At 40.2% G+C, this 25,772-nt stretch overlaps 2 protein-coding genes across 7 annotated transcripts in view; both read left to right on the forward strand.

Moving 5' to 3' along the window:
• The window catches only part of grin1a (glutamate receptor, ionotropic, N-methyl D-aspartate 1a), a 30,265-nt gene extending 18,793 nt beyond the window's left edge, over positions 1–11,472 (forward strand). The window contains exons 19-22 of one of the 6 annotated variants that reach the window (XM_046375798.1): positions 362–507; positions 5,177–5,203; positions 5,952–6,062; positions 9,380–11,472. In XM_046375798.1, coding sequence (XP_046231754.1) covers positions 362–507; positions 5,177–5,203; positions 5,952–6,062; positions 9,380–9,448 — 353 coding nt within the window. In that variant the 3' untranslated portion in view covers positions 9,449–11,472. The remainder of the gene's footprint in view (positions 1–361; positions 508–5,176; positions 5,204–5,951; positions 6,063–9,379) is intronic. The other 5 variants (XM_046375800.1, XM_046375799.1, XM_046375804.1 and 2 more) reach the window with 5 other exon arrangements.
• Positions 11,473–14,283: 2,811 nt separating this feature from the next.
• On the forward strand, positions 14,284–25,445 carry entpd2b (ectonucleoside triphosphate diphosphohydrolase 2b). Its single transcript, XM_046375970.1, has 9 exons — positions 14,284–14,915; positions 17,602–17,719; positions 18,794–18,944; positions 20,217–20,376; positions 20,741–20,968; positions 21,551–21,820; positions 22,508–22,627; positions 23,555–23,689; positions 23,769–25,445. The coding sequence occupies exons 1-9, from the start codon at positions 14,799–14,801 to the stop codon at positions 23,982–23,984; spliced, it is 1,515 nt and encodes a 504-aa protein (XP_046231926.1). The 5' UTR covers positions 14,284–14,798; the 3' UTR covers positions 23,985–25,445.
• Positions 25,446–25,772: the final 327 nt, after the last annotated feature.

Below are 25,772 nucleotides of genomic sequence, written 5' to 3' on the forward strand. Positions count from 1 at the left end.
TCCTTATCGCGTAGAGAAAGCGTTAAAAGTGATTGGACAAAAACTGCAGTGGTAAGGTACTGTAGTGCTTTTTTGTCCAATACCTTTACAAAATCGTTGTTTTAGTGTCGGCGTGGGTGCTCTGTGGAAGTGTGCCGTGCAGTATCTTGTGCTGTGGCTTTGTGCAGTTGTGGTCTTCTATTACAAGTGTGAGGTTTACAGCCGCCATCGCCAGTAGGAGCTGGTTGAAAAAGGAGGGGCGACCACTGAGCAAGACAGGCAGGCCGTGCATACATGCTCAGTGGAAGCGGTGGATTGTAGATGGTTGTAGCTCACATGTCCACTTCTGCTGTGTTTCTGTTCGTCTGTCCCTTCTGAACAGGGGTCTTCATGCTGGTGGCTGGAGGCATAGCAGCAGGGATCTTCCTCATCTTCATCGAAATTGCCTACAAGCGCCATAAAGACGCCCGCAGGAAGCAGATGCAGCTAGCCTTTGCGGCCGTCAATGTCTGGAGGAAGAACCTGCAGGTAGGATTGATCCCCTCTGCCTGCTCACACCCAAAGTGGATGGTTCGGGGCTATGGTGGAAGATAGGCAGCAAAGCCCCCTCCTCATGGGGGTCTATTTTTGTCTCTAAGCCTCTGTAGGAGGTTTTCATTTTCAGACTACCAGATCACCATGTGAGAAACCGTGATCTCCAATGCCTTCACGTACTGTAAGGCATCCTCAGTGGCTACCCTTTAGTTCCTAACAGTTCCCAGAGGCCAACACAACAGCGCCCGTGTCTCTTGTGTGTGCCTGCAGGAGAGTAAGGAGACTTCTGGAAGTCAAGCTGTGGCCGGGACCCCCTCATTAGTATGTAACTAATTAGCAGAGCCATTTTCACGCCCATGTCACCTCTCGCTGTTAGAGTAACACTAAGATTATTAGCCTCGTGATCCTCCAACATGATGAACATCCAAATTAAAACTTCACCTTCCATGTCCATAGCATGAACTACTATTTTCTAAGCTGCTGCTGTAGCGCTTACATGCTTCATAAGGTCAGATGATGTGGACATGGAAAGCCAACAAAAAAATTAAAAAAAAAATGCAAAGTCCTGCCAGAAAGACCATAAAAACAATAATAAAAGTGATTACTGTACAGTTGATGCACTTTGATCGTGTCATCATTGATTTCCTTCACTTAGACGGCCATACTAACAGCAACCAGTAGCTAACAGTACAAATAGAGCATAAAGATTAAAATCAATGCCCTGGTTCAATTACATCACAGTGACTCTCCCAGTATAGCCTGCATAACTGTGAAGTTCACCATGCCGCAGTATAAGATATGTCTTCTTATCCTTTGCAGAGTCCAATATGAGACAAACTTATTTTGCATGAGCTTCATGCAGTGCAATGAAAGCAGAAGAAGGTGTCAACTTAAAGGGTCAGTTCACCCAAATTTCAAAAAATATTTTTCTCATTACCCCTGGTGGTATCTAGCCGTACAGATGTTGTTTATGTTGTGTTGGGCTTTTGATATATCTTCTTTTATGCCACCAAACCAATCAAGTTGAAGTGAATGAAATTTAATTTGTGATTCAATTCAATTTATATGCAAGATATAACTAGGAGTAAATGAGATTCATTTTTTCCTATTTTTTTGTAATTTGACTGAAACAACCCTTTAAACTGCAGTAAAGCAATAGGGTCCTCTGCTCAGCTGACGAAGAACATGATTTGCCCCCACATTGATTGCAATCAAAAGTGGCTGTGAAATGTTGCAGCATTGGAGCACCCCTCCTCCACCCACACACCCTCCCTTCCTTTACTCTTGGTGATTTCACTGCCTGATTGGATAGCTTGGAGGTACAGGGGTTCCACATTAAAGGCAGCCACAGTGTGAGTCTGTGGTGTTCTGCTCTGAAAGCCTGTCTGCTGACTCTCTGTAAGCCTTGAATCAAAGCTCAGTGTTTGGCCCTGCTGAACAGAGTCAGCAGGGCTGGAGGAAGGTACAGTATAATATCACAAGTGCCTGTCAGCAAATCGATGTCCTTCTGAGAGTGTCTGCCATCAACCTGACTACTGTATGTAGCTGTCTTGAGTGTCCTCATATGGATGTGCGTTCTCTAGGCGCATACAGCAGGCGAATGCATGCGGGGGGGGAGGGGGGGGGGGGGGGGGGGGGGGGGGGGGTGTGAGGGAAATCACTGAGAAAGGAGAGGGACACACTAAACTGCCCCTAGACCACCATGTTTTATATCTATGCCAGCGATGATCATGTTGATTTCTCTGCACCACTGAACAGAGACAGCTCATGCATGCTCATCTTGCTCATCGGCCGTCACTGTGGGCCCTACAGCTAAAATAGCGGACACATACAATCTTCACTGCCATAAATATAACCAGTGTAATGGGGTCTCATGCAAGGAGCACAGAGGGAGCCCACTAAGTCAAGCTAATATAGCTAATATAATCTGTTCCGTTCTGTTCTGCGAGAATATTATTCAGGATATTATTCATACTGTTTGGGTACACTGATTTGATTACTCACATCTCATTTTCACAAATTAAAAATGACAATTTGGTTATGTAGGACACACACTCGTCACGATGAAAAATCCAAGATCCCAGTTTATGTGGCCTCCTCCTTCCTTAGTATGGCAAGCACTGAAACCTGGAGTCCCTTTGTTGCCATCATTTTCGATTGCTTGTCCGCGTGTTTGTATGTAATTATGTGCTTATACTGCCTCAGGTTGGTGTTTTATGCAAAGCACTGTGCCATACTGTGCGCCCACATACCTTTAAATGCAAATATGTAACCTGAGAGAACATGCACTTCTGACTAACCTAAATCTGTTCATGTAATACATCCCTCAACCTGTGCTGGCTGACATTATAACTACATGCTGTTAATGCTCAAAACCCTTGTAAACATAAGTTCATTGCCACACCACTAACAGTTGCATCCACAGTGCTTCACAAAGAAATAAAAGTGCATGCAGTGTTATAATTGCATGTGTCAGATATTCCTGCTTTAAGGAGCTGTGGCCACAGAGATGTAGTGGTGGTAGACCTACTTAAAGAAGCAGAAGCTTTGGGTCAGCCCTACCTTTCTCTGTTACAAGTCAGTGTACCTTCAAAATGATTTAGAAGCTGCTATTTTAAGATAAAATAGCTGATTTGATTACAGCAATCGTTCTGAAGCTACTTTCCAGCTACAATTCTGCACTGAGGACCAGATAATAAGACAGATAGCTCTGTGCTCAACATCCTTCACCAACACAATATATGGAGGTGAAAAATACTGCGTTGGCATTTTAGCTGTCATTGATGAGATGGAAACCTGTATTAAAAGCCATTGCCAGAAAAATCACAGCTACCATGTGGAAAAAAATAATGTTTAAATAAGGCTTCACAGCAAAGACTAGAAATTCAGAATCTGAATTTTACACAAATCATAATCATAATTTATTTTCATATACCTGTCAACATTGATGCTGATGCCAATAGACTGTATCTGTAATGAGCTATAGTAGAACTGGCCGATATCATCAGTCTGGTATTTAGTAATTAGACTTTGTGTATTTTATATTCATTTCAGGGGCTTGTTTTGCAACTTGGTCTTAATGCTGCTAATTATAATGTGTTCTATAAATTTATGTCATGCAGATTTGTATACTTGACCTTTGTTTACTTCAGGTGTGCTGATAGTCATTGACCACTACATCACTGAGAGGCTATACATCTGGCTTTAAGCTTTCCCTTTTCAAACAGATGTTACTCAGAAGTGCACAGTCTGAACAAAACTGAAACTTGTGTCAGGTCAGGATGAAAACAAAGTGTGAGAAACACTGCTGCATAATGATGGTGATGATGATGATGATGATGATGATGGTGTATTATGATGATGCACTGTGGCAGCTCGCTTCTGTTTCCATCAAGAAACAGGCAGCTGCTGTACACCGTGCGAGTCCCATGCCACGCTTCATCTGATGGTCCAGCATGCCGTGCATGGCCGGGACTGTGCACACGCAGCACCTCATCAGGGCTCAGAGCGGCCAGACTGCTCTCCTGCAGTCGCAGATGTGTATAAGAACTGGGGGAAAGTAAATATTAAAAGAAGACAACAGATGTCACTCGGGCATTGGTTTTTCCTGAACCGAGATGGTTACACATTAGACTCTTTTGTTACACAGGCAGACTTTCTCCATTTACTAACATGACATGTCATCTTCCAACAGGAAAAAGATTTTATTTACTATTATCTGCACTAAAATCAAATGTTCTCCACCAATCACTTCTCTGCCAGCTTTCATTTATCCTATAGGCCAGTTAATGCGTGCTCACTATCTGATATCATGTCATTAGGGGGTTGAGAGAAAAGTGCCGGTTGGCGGGGTGATGGATGGTACATTTGTGCCCTAAAAGTGCCTAGTCATGTGACCTGATGAAAAAGGATGTACTGCGGGGCCAGTGCTGGCCAAGATTGATTTGTGATGCTATTTGTTTTTGTGTTTACTTATTCTATGTTCTCCCCCTCTCTCCATCCATAAAACGTTTTGGCATGTTGAAATTCACACCACACTGCCCCGCCCGTCCAAAGGGCCTCCCTCCCTGCAACTACTCACTCATCCTCTACTTATATTTTGCTTAACATCTGCCTTAGAGTGCTTTCTTTCTTTCTTTCTTTCTTTTTTTTAGAAAAAGCATCTTTTTAGCCTCAATATGCTCAGATCATCATGAAATAATGCACACAAAATTGCAATTCTTTGCTTTTATGCTCTTACACTTAGAGTAAGAATATTTTTTTGCAGCTATAGGTTGCCATTCATTTCCAAACCTTTTTTTTCTTATGCTCTTCATTTCATACTCCATCCCATTCCCTTGGGTGTGGGGTGAATTTCCATTATACCATTTTAGGGTATAATGACTTTAAATGGGCTTCAATTACTGAATTTTGTCGCTGTTGTTTTCCCTCTTTGATATGCATTTTATTGGCCTCTGATAGCTTCTCGACCTTTTATACCTGCCTGGCTTTGGATGTGGATGTTTGCTTTGCTAGGTTTTTTTTTATTTTGTTAGTTTGGTTATTTTTTTTAAAAACTGCGCACTTTTCGGTTCCTTCGGCTTTTGCTTAAGGATTTTCGTTAAGGTAATAACAATCAAGTGGATGGAAATTTATTTTATTTTTCTTTTCTCCCCCTATGCAGCCCTCTTCCTCTCTAGAGACTCAGGATGTAAGAATACCTTAATATGAGTTTTTTCTGCACACAAACACCCAGTTATTGTGCTGAGAGTAGCTGTGGGGCACTCTGATGGTATGAGGGAGGGAGGGCACCAAATTGGCCGCCATCTTGTAAGGATATGTATTTATTTTTTTTATTTATTTATTGACGGGATTGTATTTCTAAATGTTTCCCAGAGCTCTGAATCAAGTATAGAGTAGATTCTAGATTCTTTTATAATATTTGGCATTCGGTCTAGTCGATCTATTAATTTAGGAGTGCTTGTGTGTTGAGACGAGGAAGATGCAATTGTGTGTGCTCAGGAAAGAGCAAGTGTCCAGACAGAATACTGTAGATGGTTAAAGAAGTGTAACATAGGTATCACAACCACTGACATCTTTACTAGTCATCACTCATTCCAATGCATTTCTAAGGGCCAAACGAAGGCAGTCTCACTGTGATAATGCTGCATATAAAGTAGACGAATGCCCTCAGATCAGGCTGAAGAAACTATTTCCACTTTTACATCTAACAGGCTTTATCCCTTTCTTTCTCCCTCTTTGCGCATTTTACATTTCCAAACGCTGTAGTCTTTCTCACAAGGACCCTCCCTCTATTTAGACAATATGAAGTAAGGTAATTTATTGGGGGTGGTGGGTGGTGGCGGGTGGTGGTGGTGGTGCTGGCAAGAGAGACTGAAACCATGGTTGTCACCCCAGCCAGAGAACATGAATAATGTTTGTACATATATTTATTTTAGGATAGGAAAAGTGGTAGAGCAGAACCCGACCCCAAAAAGAAAGCCTCTTTTAGGTCCATCAGTACCACCCTGGCCTCCAGCATCAAGAGACGTAGGTCCTCCAAAGACACGGTAAGGAGACGAAGAAGCAACATCTTCCCTTGTTTATTCTTCTCTTTCCTCTTCTTCGCCTCCTCCTCTGTCTCTTCTTTCACCCGTCTCCTTTCTCTTTCTCTGTCCTCTCTACCCACATCTCCATATTTGACCGCAAGACAGTGCCATGTTCCACTCACCCATTTCCACGCAGCTCTGCGGCCTCTGCCACGTGTCTGTCCGTTCACCATCGATCAGCCATCACCATTTAGCATCTGTAGATCCTCTACAGGCCGGAGGGCATCAGTGCAGGAACTCAGATCAGGCCAGACCAGGAGCTGGGCTCTGAATTTGAGGAAAGGTTGGGGGCATCCCAAGTGTCCAGAATTTTGTGGGGTTTTCATGGGATTAGTGGTGTGTTCCTCTGGAGGAGGGGGGCGACAAAAGCAAGCAGTCTGCCAGTGGTGTTTTGTCGTGGGCTGCTCTTCCTCCCTGCCTCTGGTTTGGACGTGGATTCTGGCGATTGTGTACTTTTTTGGTGGCACTCTGGTGTGTGTGTGTACTGTACGTAAGCGTGTGTATGTTTATGTATTTGTGTTTGTGTCTCGTTGTTTTTGACTTGCTTGAGCCTTTGTATATCCATTGTTTCTTGGCATTGATCCGTCCGCACTTCCTGTGTTTGGGTTTCAGCCACTGTTGGTTTGCTTTCGGTTTGAAAAGCATGCGCTGGTGTTTTGTCATTTCTCCAAAATCCATTTCCAAGGTAGGCATGATGGCCAGTCCTCCTGGGAAGAAAACTAATGTCTTGTCTTATTATTCAACATGTCTATTTCAGGATTACACTCATGGATTTCTATTAATCAATTTACTTTTTGCTTTGTCATATTTTGTTTGTCATAATTCTAGTTTATTTTTCAGTGTCCTTGTGAACTATGCATGCTTCTTTCAGGGTATATTTTCAGGTGGAAGACAGTATTCTTTTATGCTTTAATGATTGTTTTATGGGGTGCAAACTGTGCAAAGCCTTAGACTCTCAATGTGTTACAAATAGATAGAATAATCCCAAACCAGTTTTTACACCATTTCTGCACCTTTGCTTGACTCCTTTGTTGCAGCACAATGAGAGTGTCAGGTTTTCTCCACTCTTTCACAGTTGAGTTCACTGTACTCCGCGAGCTTGGAGTTCACTGACCAGTGACCTGCAGTCATTTGTGCCCAGCTGCTCCACCAGACATAGCTGGTTGCTGACCAAATCCGGCATGAGTCTCAGCAATAATCCCTGGAGATAGCGCAGACCCCTTCACAGAAAGGCTGCTGTACTAACATTGTATTTTGAATGTGTTTCTCAGGGGAGATGTAGCATATGGAAGCTAAGCTAACGGGTCGCAAAGCCAATGGTTTTTTTTTGTGTGTGTTTTAATTTGATCTCCTGTCTTTCTCTCTTTCTCTTGTTTTAACTGTCTTTTTTTATGGATGTTTCTGCATTGAACCGAATCACCCTTACTCTCCCCTGGAGGTTTCTCAGTAGAATTGGTGTCGTTTGAAGAGAAGAAGAGTGGGATCGCCATTGTTAATATGTCTGTGTGAGGGCTCGGATGCTGGTTTTGGAGCCCAAGTGGGGAAACAAATGGCTCAAAGTGGAAAAATAAAACAGGATTTAGTGTAACCAAAAAAGATGCTCCCACTGAAAGATTTGCCATCCTCAGTCTTTGACCATTATTTTGATTTTATATAAATGTTCTTCTTTTATATTAATGGATATCAATGGACTTAAGTGTCAGTGTCCCTCACCCACATGCCACACTGCTCCTCTCTCCCTCTGCAAGCATGTCAATGACTGTAATTGTCATAGCTGTAGTAACAAGAAGTAGAAATAATATCTGTAGCTGTGCCATCTATTAAGAAGAATCACCATAACCGGATTAAATAAGTAGCTTTATAACCATTAACTGTGGTTGTGATGTCAGTCAAGTGTCTCTCTTTTGCTGGTCCACTTGACCCCAGTAGGGTGCGCTGTTAGCAGGCCCTCAAGGTACAAGACATGAGGAGACCCAAATGGGGGCCGTAAGCCATATGATGATGCAACTCGTGGGTCAAGGGGATGAGGAACATCCACTCTGTTTAGAAAATGTAACATTTCACGATTCGGTCTGGATGTTTCCCCATCTGTCAGCATGGTAGTTGCATCGTAACAGCTTCTGAAGCTCACATGCTTGAATGTATTGGCTCTATCAGCTTGAAACGAGAGGCACTTCCTATCCTAAGGTCTCGATCAATTTAGAAAGGCAAAATGTACATATGAAATGAACGCATCGAGGCAAGACTCTTTCCTGTTTTGGCCCTGCAGTACAGTATTCATTTGTGATTCATTTACTCTACACAGAAACAATGTTTTATTGGACATTGGACGCTATGAAACAGGTTTTTCCAACGTAGTGCTGTGAGTCAATATTATGACTGGCATGTTGGAAATCAGTTGGACTATAAAGAACATAAAGCAGATGTTATGGCTCCACCCATTCTCCTTGTGTTCCAAAACATGAGGCTACTCCACAAAAAAGGATGTCTCAAGTTTTATTTACAATGTTTAATGAATTATTCTTTCACCAGGTTTCCTCTCATAGGCACAAAAAGCAGCCTCAGCATTGTAAAAATATGGCTTACTGCTGTCAGTCCACACACTCAGAACACTCAGCCAAAAGCAAAATCACTGTTGCCATAGCAACTAAGCACCTGCATGGTATCGGGATCTTGTTTTCCCTCTCAGCACTGTAGATGCCTACAATTCAATGCACTCTGCTTTAAAAGAAGCACAGTGAAGCTGGGACTGGACGTAAGAGTCTGACACAACAGCAATTTGAATTAAACCTTCTCCTCCAGAGCTGCTAAAATCAAAGTCTGGCCTAACGCATACTGTGACATAAATGAGCTGTCAATTTTAGCTCACTGCTAGAAATTATCATTCAAGTTGCACTTCTAAAAAAATGATGCCTAATTCAAATTAGCTGTTGTCTAAACTCAGGCCCTTTCTTCTGCTCCCAACTAGCCCATCTCAGGCACAACCAAACTGCTTTACGAAAATCCAACCTGAAGACACTCAGCAAAAAAAAAAACAAAACAACAAAACTAAGGTGTGCCTGAAAGGGGTTAGTGAACCCATGTGCTTCAAAATTTCTGCAGAAATGAAGCACAGGTGTTCTTGAAATTTCAAAAAGTAAAAATGTTAAGATAGTCACGCTAGTGTTACCAAAAAAAAAAAAAAAAAGAAACAAAAAGCCAAATGCTGCTCTCGTCAGGAAATGACACCGTGTTATCTCTCCCTTCCTTCTTCCCTCCATTTTTCTTCACCTCTGCAGCAGTACCCACCCACTGACATCACGGGCCAACTCAACTTGTCTGACCCGTCTGTCAGCACTGTGGTGTAAAGAGAGGGAAACGTTCCCTTCCCGAGGAGAGAGGAAATGAGACGAGAAAGGATTGGAGTGGAGAGGAATGGAGAGGAACGGAGAGCCCATCTCCTCGTTCCCTTCGCCGTCAAAAGCCGAAGCATTCGTTTCACCGCCTGCACACGGAGCTTTTGAGGAAACTGCTTGCTGAAGAAGTGGCTGAAAAACACTGAACTTGCACCTTTTTTAAAAGTCAGGATTACCTGGCGCTAGATGTTTGTAGGTTCCCTGAGCATGCACAGAAGAACCCATCTGACACATATACAATCTTTTCCTTCTGTATGTTATTAGCTAACTTATTTAACCTTGTTTTTGTCCTTTTACTCACAGAAGTTTACTTAATGTTTGATGTGAACTACTTTCAGATTTCCTGACCTGCTGTATTTAGCAAGCCGGGTTTAGTTTGGTAAATGGATAAGCTAGTTTTGGTTCAAATAATGAACATATCACTTTCAATTAGGGCTTAGATGCCGTAGTAATATTTAGTTTTTCTTAACAATATACACTGCAATACAAAATGTACTGTAAGGTTCAATGGATATCAAGTGTTTTTTAGTAGACACTACCTGTGTTTTTATCAACACTTTTAAGGATTTTAGATAAGATACAATAGGTAGTTAATTTCATTTGGAAGCACTAATCCTGATGAGGATAGGACTAATCTTATCTGTCAGTGAAGGTAATGGAAGCATGTGTGTGCTTGTATGAGCTTAAGAGCTTTATGTATCTGAATGATGAAACTGCTTATTGTAATTTTGAAGACTATACGCCAGATCTTGTACTTTATCTTTTTCCCCTTTAATTTTGTACGAATCTGACAAATGCATGTTTTTTTCTAGTAAGAACTCAGTTTCTTAAAGAAAATCTGTTAAGCTTTACTACTGCTATTAATAGCAAGAGGTATAAGCAGGTTGAATACATGAACTCACGGATTCATTTGCAGTCTGATGAAAGACTTCAGCAAGGCTGTTGTTTTTCCGTCCAGACACATGTGAGACCTCAGCTGTAAGCCATGTCGCGCCTGGGGACGCCTTCGATCTTCCTCTCTCCTTCTGCGGCAGTCTTTCTCATTTCCAGTCTGCAAGGGGTTGCATCAAAGGGCCAGGTTTTTCACCCAACCAGCACTCGGTCTTTCATGTAAAACTTCCTTCCTGCGCAGCGCCGGGGAACTTTTACACGAAGGAACCCGAGTGAATTGAAAGCATGGCTCAGCCTGTGAGCTTGTATGGAGGTCTTGGTTAGATGCGAAAACAGGCCGTTTCCCATTTTCTGGAGCTGAGAAACCACTGCTGTTTGTTGAAAAGACTATCACATTTTTTCTGGTGTCTGGCACTGCGTAGCACTTTATGCTGACGGTTTTCCCAAACATTTAAACAAAAGCTTTCCATGCACCAAGAAACTAGAACTGAACCACTGCAACATCAGTCAGCAATATTATCTTCTCCACTTTAAGTTGTTTTAACTTCACACAAATCTTCAAACTCCTTATAAGGGAAATAAGTGCTAAAGTGCTAAAACAGAATTTGGTTTTTAAACTTGAACCGAGAGTTTGCTTTTGATCATGATCTCATTCCAGCCTATGCATGCTTACGTGTTACTGTCAGTGCTTTGGTTTGTTTCTGGATGCCTGCTGTTGCTGAGATACAGTTAGCTGAGCTGTGTGCAGCACTTAAGTTGAATGAACTGTAAATAGAGTTTGGTTCAGTGTAGATAGGCTTCAGGAGATTGCACTGTGCTTGTATTACAACTGCAGCTCAGAATGTTTTGAACTATAGTTACACAAACACAACATGGGCATGGACCAATACACACACTCTCACACACACACACAAACATGCTCACATAAAACCACTTATGGGACGAATCACTTGTTTTTCTTATCTTTTCCAGAAAAGATCTTGCATTGACTCATCTTGTTTATACAACTGTAAATAAAACATACCTACATTGCCAAGTCTAAACAGTCGTATGATTGTTATTTTTAGGCCTGTAGCCAGTTACATTATCAGTTAATCTCTATATTTGTTTGTTCTTTTATTTGTGATTAAGCAGTTAACTGTATAGCCTATAAAATGTGGGAAAATACAGAAAAAATGATATCCTAAAAACATTTTCTTTCAACCAACAATCCAAAACAAAAAACAAATCCAATTAATACTTTTATAAAAATGGTCAGCGCTCAAATTTGAGAAGTTGGAGTTTGGCAGTTTTCCTCAATAAATGACCCAGATTTTTAAAGATCCAGTATGTGGGATTTAGAGGCAACCAGTGGTGTGGTTGCACTTTACAGTCAATTGAACACTTCATCACACCCTCATCGCATGGTGGACACTAAAGATGAAATGCACAAAAGGCCTTCTCTAGAGCCAGTGTTAATACTTTGTTTTTTCTGGACTATGGACATGTGAATCTGCAGAAGAGGACTTGTTCCCTCTGTAGATATAAAAGGCTCATTCTAAGTTAGCGAAACTACTACAGTTCTTTATTTCAGGTGATTATACACTCATTAAAACATAATTATGTATATTATATTCATTTCCTTACAGTAGATCCCCCTAATTCCTACATATTGGACATTTAAATGATTACCAAAATGCTGCTAAGGCATTTTTTTCCTCATGAATTTCAGGATTATTTTGCTCATCATTTCAACACAAATTATTATCACTGCACATTAAGAGTGAGTAAAATATTTGTAGTACAGCACTTCTACAACTTACAAATGAACTTTCGACATAATTGATACCAGTGGTGACCCCAGTGGAACATAGCACCCACACAGTCACTGTCACACTCAGTACAATCTTTAATTAAATTTATGAGCGTCGTGATTAATTACATCATAGCTGTCATTGTTAATTAACAACATACATTGTAGAAGCAGAGGCGGGTCACAGCATATTGTCAGGTGAGACATTTGTTCTGGTCCACTGACTCTCTGTCCTGATCACAGAGGACACTCTGTCACACTCTGTCAGGGAGATTAATGTGACTCCGAGTGCTGATTGGTTCTCCGCAAGGAAGATGTGATTTATAGCTGCAGTTTGATTTATGTCGCTGGTCCTGGATGGAAGGAGAAGCAGCCAGTGTGTTTTTGTTCTTCTCCATTTGTCAGAATAATCGACACAATAAATTCAATTTCACTTCAGGGTCTTTTTTTCATTTGCAACTTTAGACTGTCCAAACAAACACCTCACATGAACAATCATACCGCTGTACTCTGAATGGGTCGTTTCAGTTGATATAACAACATACAGTATCAAATCTGACCTTCATCAATCAATATTTCTCATTGGAATTTTCTTTCTATTAGCAGTTGCTCTCTGAGTCCATATAAACACTTACTTAATCTACTTCTTGCCATTAGTTTTAGCATGAGAACTTTACTTGGAAAATTTACTGAAAGTTTCCCATTTCTCAACACTGTGATAAAGCTGGTCCACTGTGCTGGGTCTCTGTATATACCTTTGCTTATGATATACAGTATGTAATATACCAGTTAATCTAAATGTGGAAACAAAGTGAAACTTGTCTGCATGCATGCACACATTTTTTTTTCATTCTGTGGCCACTGTGGGACTCCATGAATGCTCTACTTTGGAATGAGCCTTTTATATCTACACCACTGCTGGCTTGAGAGGATCTTTTGTCCTTTTCATGTTTTCATGAAAGCCCATAAGCGAGGGCGAGACGAGGGGTGTTCAGCTGGTTATAATCTGTAACCACACCACTAGATGCCACTAAATCCTCCACACCAAGACAAATAAAGGACCTTTTCAAAGGAGCCTTTGTGATATGAAGAAAAATCTTTGGGTTTCAAAATGGCTCTCATACAAACGGATCAATGACGTCATTCTTCCTACCTCCATCTTTATACGCAGCGTGGTTGTATCATCTCTGTGGCTCTGGAGGAAGATTTCTAAAGTCTTGAGCTTAGAAACTACACATTTTTATCAGACAGCCTGTGTCACAACCTGGAGTAGTGAACTTTAAAAGATGTATGCATTTATTGGGTAGGGAGGCTCGAGTTGCATTATGGGGAATGGAGGGTTTACTAAATAAATGGAGTACCCCTTTAAAATTGAGCTTGACAATTTGTTCATAATACATAAATAAATAAATAAATGAACTCAGTTTTAAGAGAAGTTGTGAAAGAGTCCAGAAAAACCTGGACATCTTTAACAACTATGTTTGCACGATAGCTGAAGTTACTGATGAAGACTGTGTGATATAGGTTATATGTATGTATCTATTAGTGGAAATCGATCAATGGCTTCTGCTGTGGGTACAACAACACCACCTGGACAAACGACACACAATACTGCCCTAATACTATCTGCTAGCAATAATACTGACAATGGGTCAAGTTTAGTTATGATAATGGTTAAATGTGCTAGTGATTCTTTCCAATGGCAGTGCGTGTTTGTCTGCCATGGCACAGGAATTTTTATGATTGGTATTTTTATATCATAATATTGGGAGAGGGAAAAATTTGATACTACCCTGTAGTGAAGGATACGACAATAAAAATAGCGACTTAGATAACAACAACAAGAATAGTTCAAGTGCAATATTTAGAAGCTCCTTCAAAACAACTCATTATATATTCTGCTAAATTTAGACACCATCTGAACAGGATTTCAGCAAGAATAGACTTTTAAAAAGTATATGCACAAAAAGAGTATAGAGCTTGGGCGCAAACTTGGTTTCCATGCTTCACTCAGGTCTTTACATGAGGATGACATTTGCAAGTCAGGTTTTAAGCTACACCCATTCAGATGCAAATGGGCCCACTGGACAAAAACAACAACCAGCTCTGAAGCTCTTCAAGCCCATAATCTGGACCTGTGCCAGTTTAGGCCACACCTTGTTATTTCCCATTGATGACTGAATAATTAGGAAACATGCTATTTTTCTTTCCTCTCCCTGTTATGTAAGATAAGGTGGAGATTATACTGTAGCTCCGACCTGAGCAACCGTTGAATGTGAATGAGCAGCAGTTTCTCTACCAGCTCTGGCCATAATGAAAACATTTTTCCCTACATGGCACCAGTAGCCTTGGAGCTGCTTTCATTCACTGACCGAGAAAGAAGGTTTCAGACGCACGGAGGAGAACTTGGCTGCGTACGAAACATAAATTCAGGTCAGGCATTGCTAGCTCAAGTGAAATGTAAAACAGGAGGCAGGCAGCAGGTGAAGCGTAAACCACAGGCAGGCTGTGTCCGACCAGCGGGACGCCATCAGCCACTTCTTCCACTTAGCTGCTATTAAGTCAACGCTCACATTTCCAGCGGGCGCAGAGCAGAGCTGCACTTCTCACTTTCGCTTCATGGCTCAGCGCTCAGTTCATCCTGTCGTCCCCATCGCGCTGCTGGTGTTTGGACTTGTTGCAATCCTGCTCCTGACTATCCCCACTGAAGACATTCAGGAGCCTCCGGGGTTCATGGTAAGGTCGACTCTGTCGGGTATTTTTGGATCGGCGTTGGTCAGCGTGTTAACCTGTCGGGATGTTGTAACCAAAGCTGTGTTGTGCAGCGTGCGCACCGGTAGCAGAAAGGTGTCACACAGGAATCTGAGGCACTAGAGGATTCTGCAACACTATAGCTGCTTGGATGTCATTTACTCCTATTTGTTTTTCCCCGCTACGTTTAAGAGTTGCATCCATCTCGTATTAGTTTTATATTCTCTGTTGCGGCTGATGAACTTGAAGACATGGAAGTCAAAGACTGGAAATACTGAGAAAAATACTTGGTCAGATTATAAGTGTAAATAATTGGAGTCCCAGGGGTGTCATTATGCATAAAGAATGTGTGCATACGATTTAATAATTTATGCTCTTGATGTAATAATTGTGATCTGATTTAAAATAATTCATCTTCATGCCACATGATTCACACTTTATGGATCATTTGAATTTAATACAATTTTCTTTGACCAAGATGTATGTATAGGGGTAAAGCTTCCTAATCCTATCCAGTATTTTACAGGATCTGTTTTGCCATGAAAACTTTGATATTATAGATGTCTACCAATTCAAAAAAATTCTGGTTCCGGACTCTGGACTGCCTCAAAAATGTCTTTGTCATCTTCTTCAAACTTTGGCTAACTGAATGTGTCAGGTGAGGTAATTCAAGTAACCTCCTTCATATTGAATTACAACGTATATCCATTTAAACACCATTATATAAACCACTTTCAAGCTTAACTTGCACACCTATACACATGCAAAACTCCAAGTTTGGGCTGATTTGATTACAAATTACATTTGAAATTTATGTGCAAAATCATTGAGGCATCTCAAAAACAACCTCTATTTGTATGAAATTAAATGGACTTTGCATTTTCATTTTCAAACCGCAAACAGATTTTATTACTATTGAAAACACTGGTGACTGTTAGCTGTAGCTGAACATGTCGTGTGCTTATCAAGAGAACAGTAATATGCACTCAGATGATTTCATGACTACAATTCTGATAAACTTTATAGTTGCCTCACTGCAACAAAAGAACTAGAATTGTTCATACTATTTGTATTCTACTAATGTGAAAACTGAAGCTGAAACAAGGTTTGTTGTATTGTATTTATTTAACCTTGTAGCTAATAATTGTAAAAAAAAAACGAAAAAAAAAAACCTCAACTGAAAAACGTGAAAGACAAACTGTAGTGCTGTGCTGTTTTGGCATTCAGAGCAGGATTACTTCACAGGCCGACCCCAGCCTCTGTCCCCTCTGCTCACTCATTTTGGCTAAATATCCCATGGTTCCTCTTTCACTACAGTGTAGCCATGCTTTCACTCAGTAACAAAAAGGACACAAAAAGGGGTTTTCGTACATTCTGCAGGGAGATAAGTGCAACTGTTCTCATAGTTTATTATATGAAAGGACAAAGCACATCATTAGAGCCCCTCTGTGTTTTTGGCAAGTGTTGGACGCGGGTCCTCACAAGTGACTGCACAGCAGTAATGAGAAAATATTATGAGAAATAACTTGGCACAGCTTCCACATGATATTACTGTTCACCTGTTGTGCTGATTTGAGAAGTTGTGTGTTCTCAAATGCCTGAGTGAGAACAGATGAGCATGTGCACGCGTATCTATTTCTGCACATGGATTTGTCTTAGTGTGTGTGAGGCCGTTTTCCTTTGGCTTGTCACTCACATACTCTTTTGCATGGTCGGATCTCTACACATTCTGAATGTTTCCTCTCAGGCATCAAAGCAGACATAAAAATTGTTGTAATATACAGTAGTTGTATTCTATGGTCAGGATTATTAGACGTAAGATGGAGGCATGCATAACTTTATCCAAATGAGAGCTTTGTAAGGACTGTGCTTATTTATTGGCTTGGAAATCAAAGTGAAAATTGCAATCAAAGATCACTCCTAGATCTCTGGCACTATAGAGGAAGTGCTGTCTGTTCAACAGTTCTTTAAGCCCATCAGATTACTGTCAGTCCCTGATCTTACAGACCCATAAAGTTGTACTCCATCGACATAGCAGCAAAAGTGGATTGGTGGAATTATTTGGCCAAATGAGCATAAGGGAACCAGCAAATAGTGAGCGTGGGAATTTGTTGAATCAACACAACATGCTATATAGACTGCAGCCAAAAACAATTTGCTTCAATAGGGTTAATAAAACTATTATAATAAATGAGTTAAAAAAAAGTTTTTCCAACTTTGAATACATTTTATGATAAGCAGTGGTAGTTAAACTTCACTAACATGTTCTTGTACTCACAGAAAAGAGCCATAGGAATAAGACACTTAAATTGTGAAACGGTGTTATCTCTCTTCTTATTTCCTATCTCATTTCTTACTTTAGAAGTCAAATAAGAAAACACACAGGCAAAGATATGGAATATTAAAAGTCCTTAGTGTTTATAGATAAAAGCAATGCAATCAGTGTCTGTCCACCACATGTGTGTAATGTGAGGCAAATGCCATCCAGAAGCCAAACTTCAGGTGACACAGCCACGCTCTTAAACTCTCGATGGTGTTTTAGCTTGTTGACCAGACTCCCGTTTTCAAAGCTGTCAGCGCATCTTTTGGAAATGCGTAGCTCTCTCTATCCTTAACCCCCTTCACCATTTTTAACTTATTTGATTTATTTCTGTCTTTTACCCTTTTGCAGTATGGGATTGTCTTGGATGCCGGATCTTCACACACAGCTTTGTATATTTACAAGTGGCCAGCAGACAAGCAAAATGGCACAGGGGTGGTCACCCAGCACAGTGAATGTCATGTTAATGGTAAGTATCATCATTTTATCAAACCAGACCGACGTGGAAGCTTGTTTGAAAACTTTCTAGAAGTTAGTTTAAAAGGTTTTCAGATGCTTCCAGAGGTGGCAGCTCATGCTGCAATTTTCTGATTGGCATAAAGTAGCTCAGACCTCAACTTCAACATGTTGCCCCATTCCCCAAAATGCAGCACAACCAGAATGTGTTGGAAGGCTACAAATGGACAGAGGAGAAGTCTGCTGTGCGACGGTTGACGGAAAATTTTTTATAGCCTATAGACATTCTTGATAATTTTTTGGTTTCTGGGGGAGACCTTGTAATACTGATCACTTCCAATATCCAACATCACAATTTAAGTCACAATTAAAATCCATAAATTCTATTGTTTGAGGTAATTAAAGTAAATCAGTTTAGATGATGAACTGGAATCCCACACCTTTTTAAAGATTTTTCATATTGTGATTATGATATGATAACAAGGAAGCTGTTTTCCTGTGAAGAGGTTGTATTATCACGCACGTCACAGTGATTATTTGTCTGAGGCAGCTGTGAATCAGGAATGAGTCAGAGTTGAGCTCTTTGCCAATCCTGTACGGCCAAATTTTGACTTGGATAAACAACACTTTTTCCCCCCAGTTAGGCATGAACATGGTGTTTACATAGTCATGTTTCATAACTGTTCATAAATGTTCTGGTCAGACTTTGATCTTTAGATGAATGTCTTTGAAAGAAATATACAAAATTACAAACTCATCCACTTAACTGAAATCAGACTATTGAAATGCTGCAAGATTATTTAAATATGTGTAATATTTGTTTCCTCACATCTTTTCACCATGGACTTCTAGTTACTCTAAGGAGTAACTAATATATTAATATACTGTATACATACATTGAATCAAGAAAACCAACATATTCATCAACAGTCATGCAGTTTTTTTTCCAGACGGCTGGGACTTTTCCAGTCATGTGGGTGTGATCTACAAGCTAACACACTTCTGTGCTAACACGACAACAAGACTCTGCATGTCTATTATGCAGTCACATGTTTGTGTATTTTGATCGTGTTCATCTCTCAACCAGGAGGAGGAATCTCCAGCTATGCAGGCCAGCGGGGAAAAGCCGGGCTGAGCTTAGAGGCATGTCTTGACCAGGCAGTGAGGGACATCCCCAAAGAAAGACACCAGCTCACACCTGTGTACCTGGGAGCCACAGCTGGCATGAGGCTTCTGCAGTGAGTCTGCGTGTGTGTGTGTGTGTGTTTTTCTGTCACATGCAGTGCCTCACCACTGTTATAGTTCTGGAACTGTTCTGTGCAAATAATAAAACAAAAATCATCCACAGTAAAATGATTATTTACCTCGTGCATTATCATCTGCCGTTGTGTATTCAGAGAAAACTGACTGAGCACAAAGTTCTTTTAAAGCAATGCTCTGAATTCATTCAATTCATACGGGCTATGAAACAAATAGCAAGAAGACAAGCCTGGCATGAATGATAATCAGCAATATAAACAATAAAATGGCAAAAATCTAATAATAGCAAGGAAGGATATACAACGGCAACTGCAGTAATAACAATAAAACGTAGAAATGTCAGCTAAAAACAAGAAATAACAACTCTATCTGTGAATTAACCAAGACAGGAACATCGTACAGTGACCTTATCATCTATACGCACAGACACAAACCATACTTCAATACTTCTTGCAATTTGTTCCTGCAATATTCATTCATTTCATTCAATAGGTGAGCAAATGTAGAAACTCATAATTTCTTTATTCAAATGACGGAATACAATCAAATATTGGCCAACACATGACATTAAAACTCTACTAGCCTTGTCACAGTATGGTTAATTTTATAATAAGTGGAAACTGAACTGAACTAACTAGTCATGTGTGGAGTTGAGAGCCCAGAGTGGGTGATGTTTGATTTTATGCAAATATACATTAGAAAACAGCTGCCCAGTAGCTTAGTCGAAGGTGGATATATAAATCATTTTCTCAGTGCAAACGTGTCCACAAGCTGCAGTCTGAGTGAACAGCCTGCCTATTTTGATCTGTCTGTGAATTCTAAACATCCCTCTGCACTCATAAAATTTTGGCATTAATGTAAAAATCAACTAACAGTCTCATTGATCGACGCTGGTTTCAGCTCAGGCCTTCTCTTAACCTGCTGCTTTATTTAGCAGTTGTGTTGATGGGATTTGGACAAAAAATGTCTACTTGACATGACAAAATCTTTCGAATTTGGACATTTTGACATTCGTACATGTGAATTGTTGCATGCATAGGATGGTTTGGATGAAAGAACACAAATTATTTACAGATCAAAATATGTGTGTATAAAGGCAGGCACAAAAACTATTAAACATATTTAAAATGTCAAATGATTATGTCCTCTTCATCTGTCAGACTCAAGCCACTTCAGGGCTTTTGTGGAGTCTGGTGTTATTGTTGCCGCCACAATTTAGTGAAAAATGGCGTCTTGTTTCACCAAACCAGAATCTCCAACAAGGAGCAGTCGGTTCAGATTCTGCAGGAAGTGGGCCACAAAATCCAGTCCTACCCTTTCAACTACCAAGGGGCTGCAATACTGAGCGGTCAGCAGGAGGGGGCGTACGGCTGGGTCACTGTCAACTATCTCTTAGAGAACTTCATTAAGGTACCATAACTTTTATGAAGTATTTGTTTTCAGCAGGCTGCTAGTTTTTTTTCTTTCCTTGTTTAATCAGTGTACTACAACAGCAGACAGACGAGGACCGTTGTAATGAATCAGGATGCTTTAGGGTCATCTCCTATCAGATAATTCAAATGTTTGTCCAGCTTTTGCATTCAGTTGCTGCAAAGATGATCTGACTGGAGGTGTTCTTAAAAGCTTTTTAAAGCTAGTTTGGAGGGTGACTGATGACACCTAGTGGCCTCTTCAACCCCAGTGATCGTACAGTAAATCCTCTTGTGTGAGAGGGGGCTGCTTGTTCTTGCCTTGTTAGTGGAGAAGATATCTTCTTACCCTCATTTCTTTGCAGTATGGTTTCGTGGGTCACTGGTTCAGCCCCGGCAGGCCCACAGTGGGAGCGCTTGATTTCGGCGGAGCGTCCACCCAGATAACGTTTGCAACTCAGGAGGAAGTAGAAGACGAGCGCGACATGATAAAGTTGCGTCTCTACGACCAGGAATACTCTCTGTACACACACAGCTTCCTGTGCTACGGGCAGGACCAGGTCCTCAAGAGACTGCTGGCTCACGTAGCGAAGGTAGTGTAACATGGCGAGCTCTTTTATAGTATTTATTTTATAACACCGGAGAGAGGGAACACCTTGAGTCTGAGACAACATCAGAAGGACAGCTGGTCTGCTCACAATCCAGATGTTACATTAAAAGGCTCAAAGATAGTGTCTTCTCTGTGTTTAGAGCCAGAATAAACCAGATCATATACACCTTCATAGCTCCACAGTAATGGATGTCAGTATAACTCACAGTTTTATGAACTGTAAAATGTGCAATTTGTTTCTATGCACATGCAGATTTCAAATCTTATATTTATGATTTCTGTATTGTAATCTATACTGCATCTGAAGCAGATACTTAAAACGATATATAGAGACTGAAAAAAGAGAGATAGCGGTAAACACATAACCACTTAGCAACAGCAAACATTTCACAGCTGAAATATAAACTTGTCAGTGCTCTCTGGTGGACAGAGGTGTGTTTAGTATGGGAACATGTTACCTCTGGATCAACATATCAGACCACATGTTTGTTATAATCTTCCAGTGAAATCAGGTGTGCCAATATGGGTGAAATGTGTCATCTCTCTCTCTCTCTCCCTCTTTCAGTCTCAGAGTTACTCTGGGTCAGTCACTCATCCATGCTATCCTGCAGGCCACAGTAGAACTTTAAAGTTGAACAGCATATTCAACTCTCCGTGTACAGCAAATTACAAACCCAGCTCCTACAACTCCCAGGCCTCCCTGACGGTACAAGGCAGCGGACATTATGAACACTGTCTGGGCAATGTGTCCGAGATCTTTTCCTTTGACAGCTGCCCCTTCTCCCGGTGCTCCTTTGATAAAGTCTTCCAGCCAAATGTCACCGGTAGCTTTGTGGTAAGAACAGCAGGAAGGAGTAGATGACAGGAGGGGGTTATTCACACTGGTGGCAAGATACTGTACACTTGCATTTGGACCAGCAGTGATTTAAAGTTTCACACTATAATTTGGAACCTGTGAGCACAAAATGTGACATCTGTGCTGCAGTAAAAAGTAGGACCACCACAATGTGAAAATACTCATTCACGAGTATAAGCCCTGCATTCAGAAATATACTCAGGTAAAAATATTTGCAGCAAAGTAAATAAATGTAATGTAAATATAGTGGACTGCAAATTACAATATTCTTTTCTGAAATTTAGTGGAGGAAAAGCATCAAGTACAATAAGTTAAAAATACACGTTCCTCCACATTTTAATAAAGTACAGTAGGCCTAGGTGAGCAAATGAATGAATGGATCAATATAAACTTGAAATGGCTCATTTATTTATTGGCCCAGCCTTGGGACAGTATAAGAATTACTGTAACTAAAGAGCAGAATTGGACACAATAACTACACTGAAATTTGTGTTGTGATTTTGTGTAAAGGCACTAAAACAAGCACAATATGGTCTCAAAGTGCTAAGAAAAACATTATACTAAAACTATTATGTCATTCTATTGCTCTTATGGATAATTATGTTCTATGCACTTGTAAAAGCCCCAGTCTGAGTTTTGTATTCTCTCCTCTTTCTGTGTTATCAGGCGTTCTCTGCATTCTTCTACATTCACTCCTTCCTGCAGCGTATTACTGGAGTCACTGTGAGCACCCCTTCACAACTAGAGGAGGCAGTCAAAGCTGTGTGCATGATGACTTTCAAACAGGTACTGTTCTTTCGCTATTATTTCTATTCATGCGTCATTTTTGTCTGTGCATGTATGTTCATGCATATGCGGAGTGCTTCAGTGTACGAAGGCTGAAGTGTGCCACCTGCACAATTTACATTTCTGTTGATTTTTTAACAGTTTATCAAGCAATCATTTTAAAACCATTCTTAATGGATTAATGCCTTTTTATTTATTCCATTTGCAAATACATATGTCTGCCTGCCTACACCTCCTAGTTACGCATTTTGAGTTTCAGCTCAATGTCCACTCTCATTTTAATTGAACAAACATGTAGCTAGTGTGTCACATTAAAAAAGAAAGGTGGGCTATTAATACTACATTTAAATTTTGTGCATATATAAATAATTTTAATTTATAAACCCCTTGTTTTTAGCCACATTAGTGCCATCGACCAGCATAAGTGCACTACATTGGTCCACACTGAAATATTTTAACAGCTACTCAACAGAGTGTCATGAAATTTTGTACAACCATTCATGGTGCCCATAGGAGGAATCTGACCTCAGTGATACCCTGACTTCTTATCTGCTCAAGGATTTCACTTATCCATTGAGGTTTGTTTATATCCAAAGATGGATTGGATGGGATTAGTTACACACATTTGTGTTACTGAATTGTAATAAATTTGGTGTTCCTTTAACTTTTCATCTAAATACCCACAGAACTAATAACATTCACATCCGCCTCAGTTGTACTTACTGCTAATTAGCAATATGCAAACATGCTCAACTAAGATGGTGAATATGGGGTGAACATTATACTTGATAAATATCGCGTGGCATATGGCATAAAACAGTAGTCACCGATCCACCCGTTCACATTTGGGTGGATGACTGTCATTGTTAGTTTTACTTGTTTTAATTACATTGAAATATTTTAACACAGTCTTGGTTGTTGTAACAGATGCTGCTTCTTGCCCCAGAGCAAAAGTCTCGTTTGCAGGACTATTGTGCTTCCTCTATATTTGTTAAGATTCTCATGTTGAGAGGATACGGCTTCGATGAGATGTCGTTTCAGCGTATTTCCTTCCAGAAGAAGGTGAGAACATCATCGTCACTTAACAAAAGAGATTCGTTTTCCTCTAACTTGTAATAATTGCTAGTTACTGATCTTCCAGGCAGGAGACGCGTCAGTGGGTTGGGCTCTGGGCTACATGCTCAGCTTGAGCAATTTGCTGCCAGCAGAGACCCCGAGTCTGAGGAAGGCCCTGACCCCAGGAGTGTGGGGAACGCTTATTTTTCTGTTTGTCCTCCTTCTGGCAGCGGTCATGGTCTTCATATTAGTCCGAGCTCGTGATGGGAAGAAGAAAGGAGGCAGTGAAAGCACCATTTAGATACTGCAACAACATACAGTGCAGTCAGAAAACAGAAAGATGGTGAAATAGTTTTGTTTGTGGCTCTGTACTCCATTTGACTTTGAGCTTTAGGGTGCTCACATTATAACAGATGAACAACAAAGGAACAGATTCGGTTTATATACATTTCCACCAAGTATACCTTAATGTAGCAGGACAATGATGACTGTTTATACACTTATAATGACTGAAATGACTACAATTACATAATTACTTTGACTTGAATTGAGTAATGTTAATTTGTTCCATTATACCTCTGTTACCTAAACTTGTTGGACTGTGTACAAAAATCACAATCACAAGCCCTCTGCTATACACTTGGTCATAGTCCTTTTTTCACTTCAAATCCAATTTACTGGAGTACAGTGCCAGCACAATGAAAAATGTGAATGCAAGTTTTCTTATTGAAAAGTCAGACCAATTTTTGGTTGTATGAAATATAAGAAATTTCAGCTTTTTTTGTGTTCTTTTTGTGTGCCTGTACACTGAAACTCTGTTACAGTGAAATGAAGCACATTGTGGATATAACTACAAGTTTAATATGTAATGAATCACCATTTTATTTTTGTTTTTTATATTCAAAAATGTTTTCCAGATGGGAGTTTTTATGCATATTTCAGTCTGCCTAGAAAAGACACTAGACAAGTGTTTTAAACGGTTGTTGACAGAAGCACACGCCTGAACCTGAAAGCTGCTTGGATCTTCAAACATTGTTACTGTTAGGCAGATATGGTATGTTTGAGTCTGAGTTTATGTCAGGAAAGACGTAAAAACAATCGTGCAGCCTTTCAACAAAGATTTAGTGGTCAAACTCGACAAATGTGTTGTCGTCGTACTGCACCGTATTATAGTATAAAATGATATGTAAAGCCGGCTGTGTTGGATTGGATTACATATTACATGTGTTTCATTTACTCTGCCCATCCCCTTTGCAAATGAACCCCACAAATTTATTTGTGTGAAGGCACAGTCAACAAATAAGGATCAGTTTATATTAGACTAATCACTGACCTTTACTGCACTTGAAGTCGGTTGTGCTGCAACATTAAGACATTCCAGTATGTCTTAAGTGTGTTGCATAAAAAAGCAAAGGCAACGCTTGACATGTAGCTATGCTAAATATAGATTTTATCTATTCAGTGTCGGAGCAGAATTTCTGAGATGTTTGAGATCCATGAAAGCCCCCTGCAGGTTGATTCTTTATGTAAATAGTATCATTTGTTCATTATTTTTAGAGTATCAAAAACATTTGCTTGTAGAGAATTGATGTTGGATGAAATGAGATGAAAGACATGATAGATGAAATACCTTAAGAACATTTTCAGTAACATTATCCATATTAAATGTTTAGTTGACATTCAGTGTGACTTATTGTGACATATTGCTCTCTGTATGGTCATGTTTTACATCACATAACGAAATAAAGACTTTATTTGATAATCTGTCTTTCCCTTTGTACAAGAAGCTTGTCTAATGCTTCCTTTGCTTTCTGTCTGCTTCGAAATACAACTACCAGAATGCTTTACTTTAGGAAGCATGCGGATCGTCAGTATAATGACGTTGCCTTCAGAATAAAAGCGGGGACTTTTAGTTTTAAGGGGAAAAATGTGATCTTTATTGCAATTCGCTGTTTTATCGTCGCCGCACCTACTCAGTGAATGCACAGATGGGTAAAAATAAATAAATAAATAAATTAAATAGAAAATGGAACAAATTATGGCGAAGTGAATTAAAAAGTAGTCGCCAGTCAAAACTGTTCATTTGTTA

The sequence above is a fragment of the Scatophagus argus genome, chromosome 20, assembly GCF_020382885.2.
Source record: "Scatophagus argus isolate fScaArg1 chromosome 20, fScaArg1.pri, whole genome shotgun sequence".
NCBI lineage: Eukaryota > Metazoa > Chordata > Actinopteri > Scatophagidae > Scatophagus > Scatophagus argus.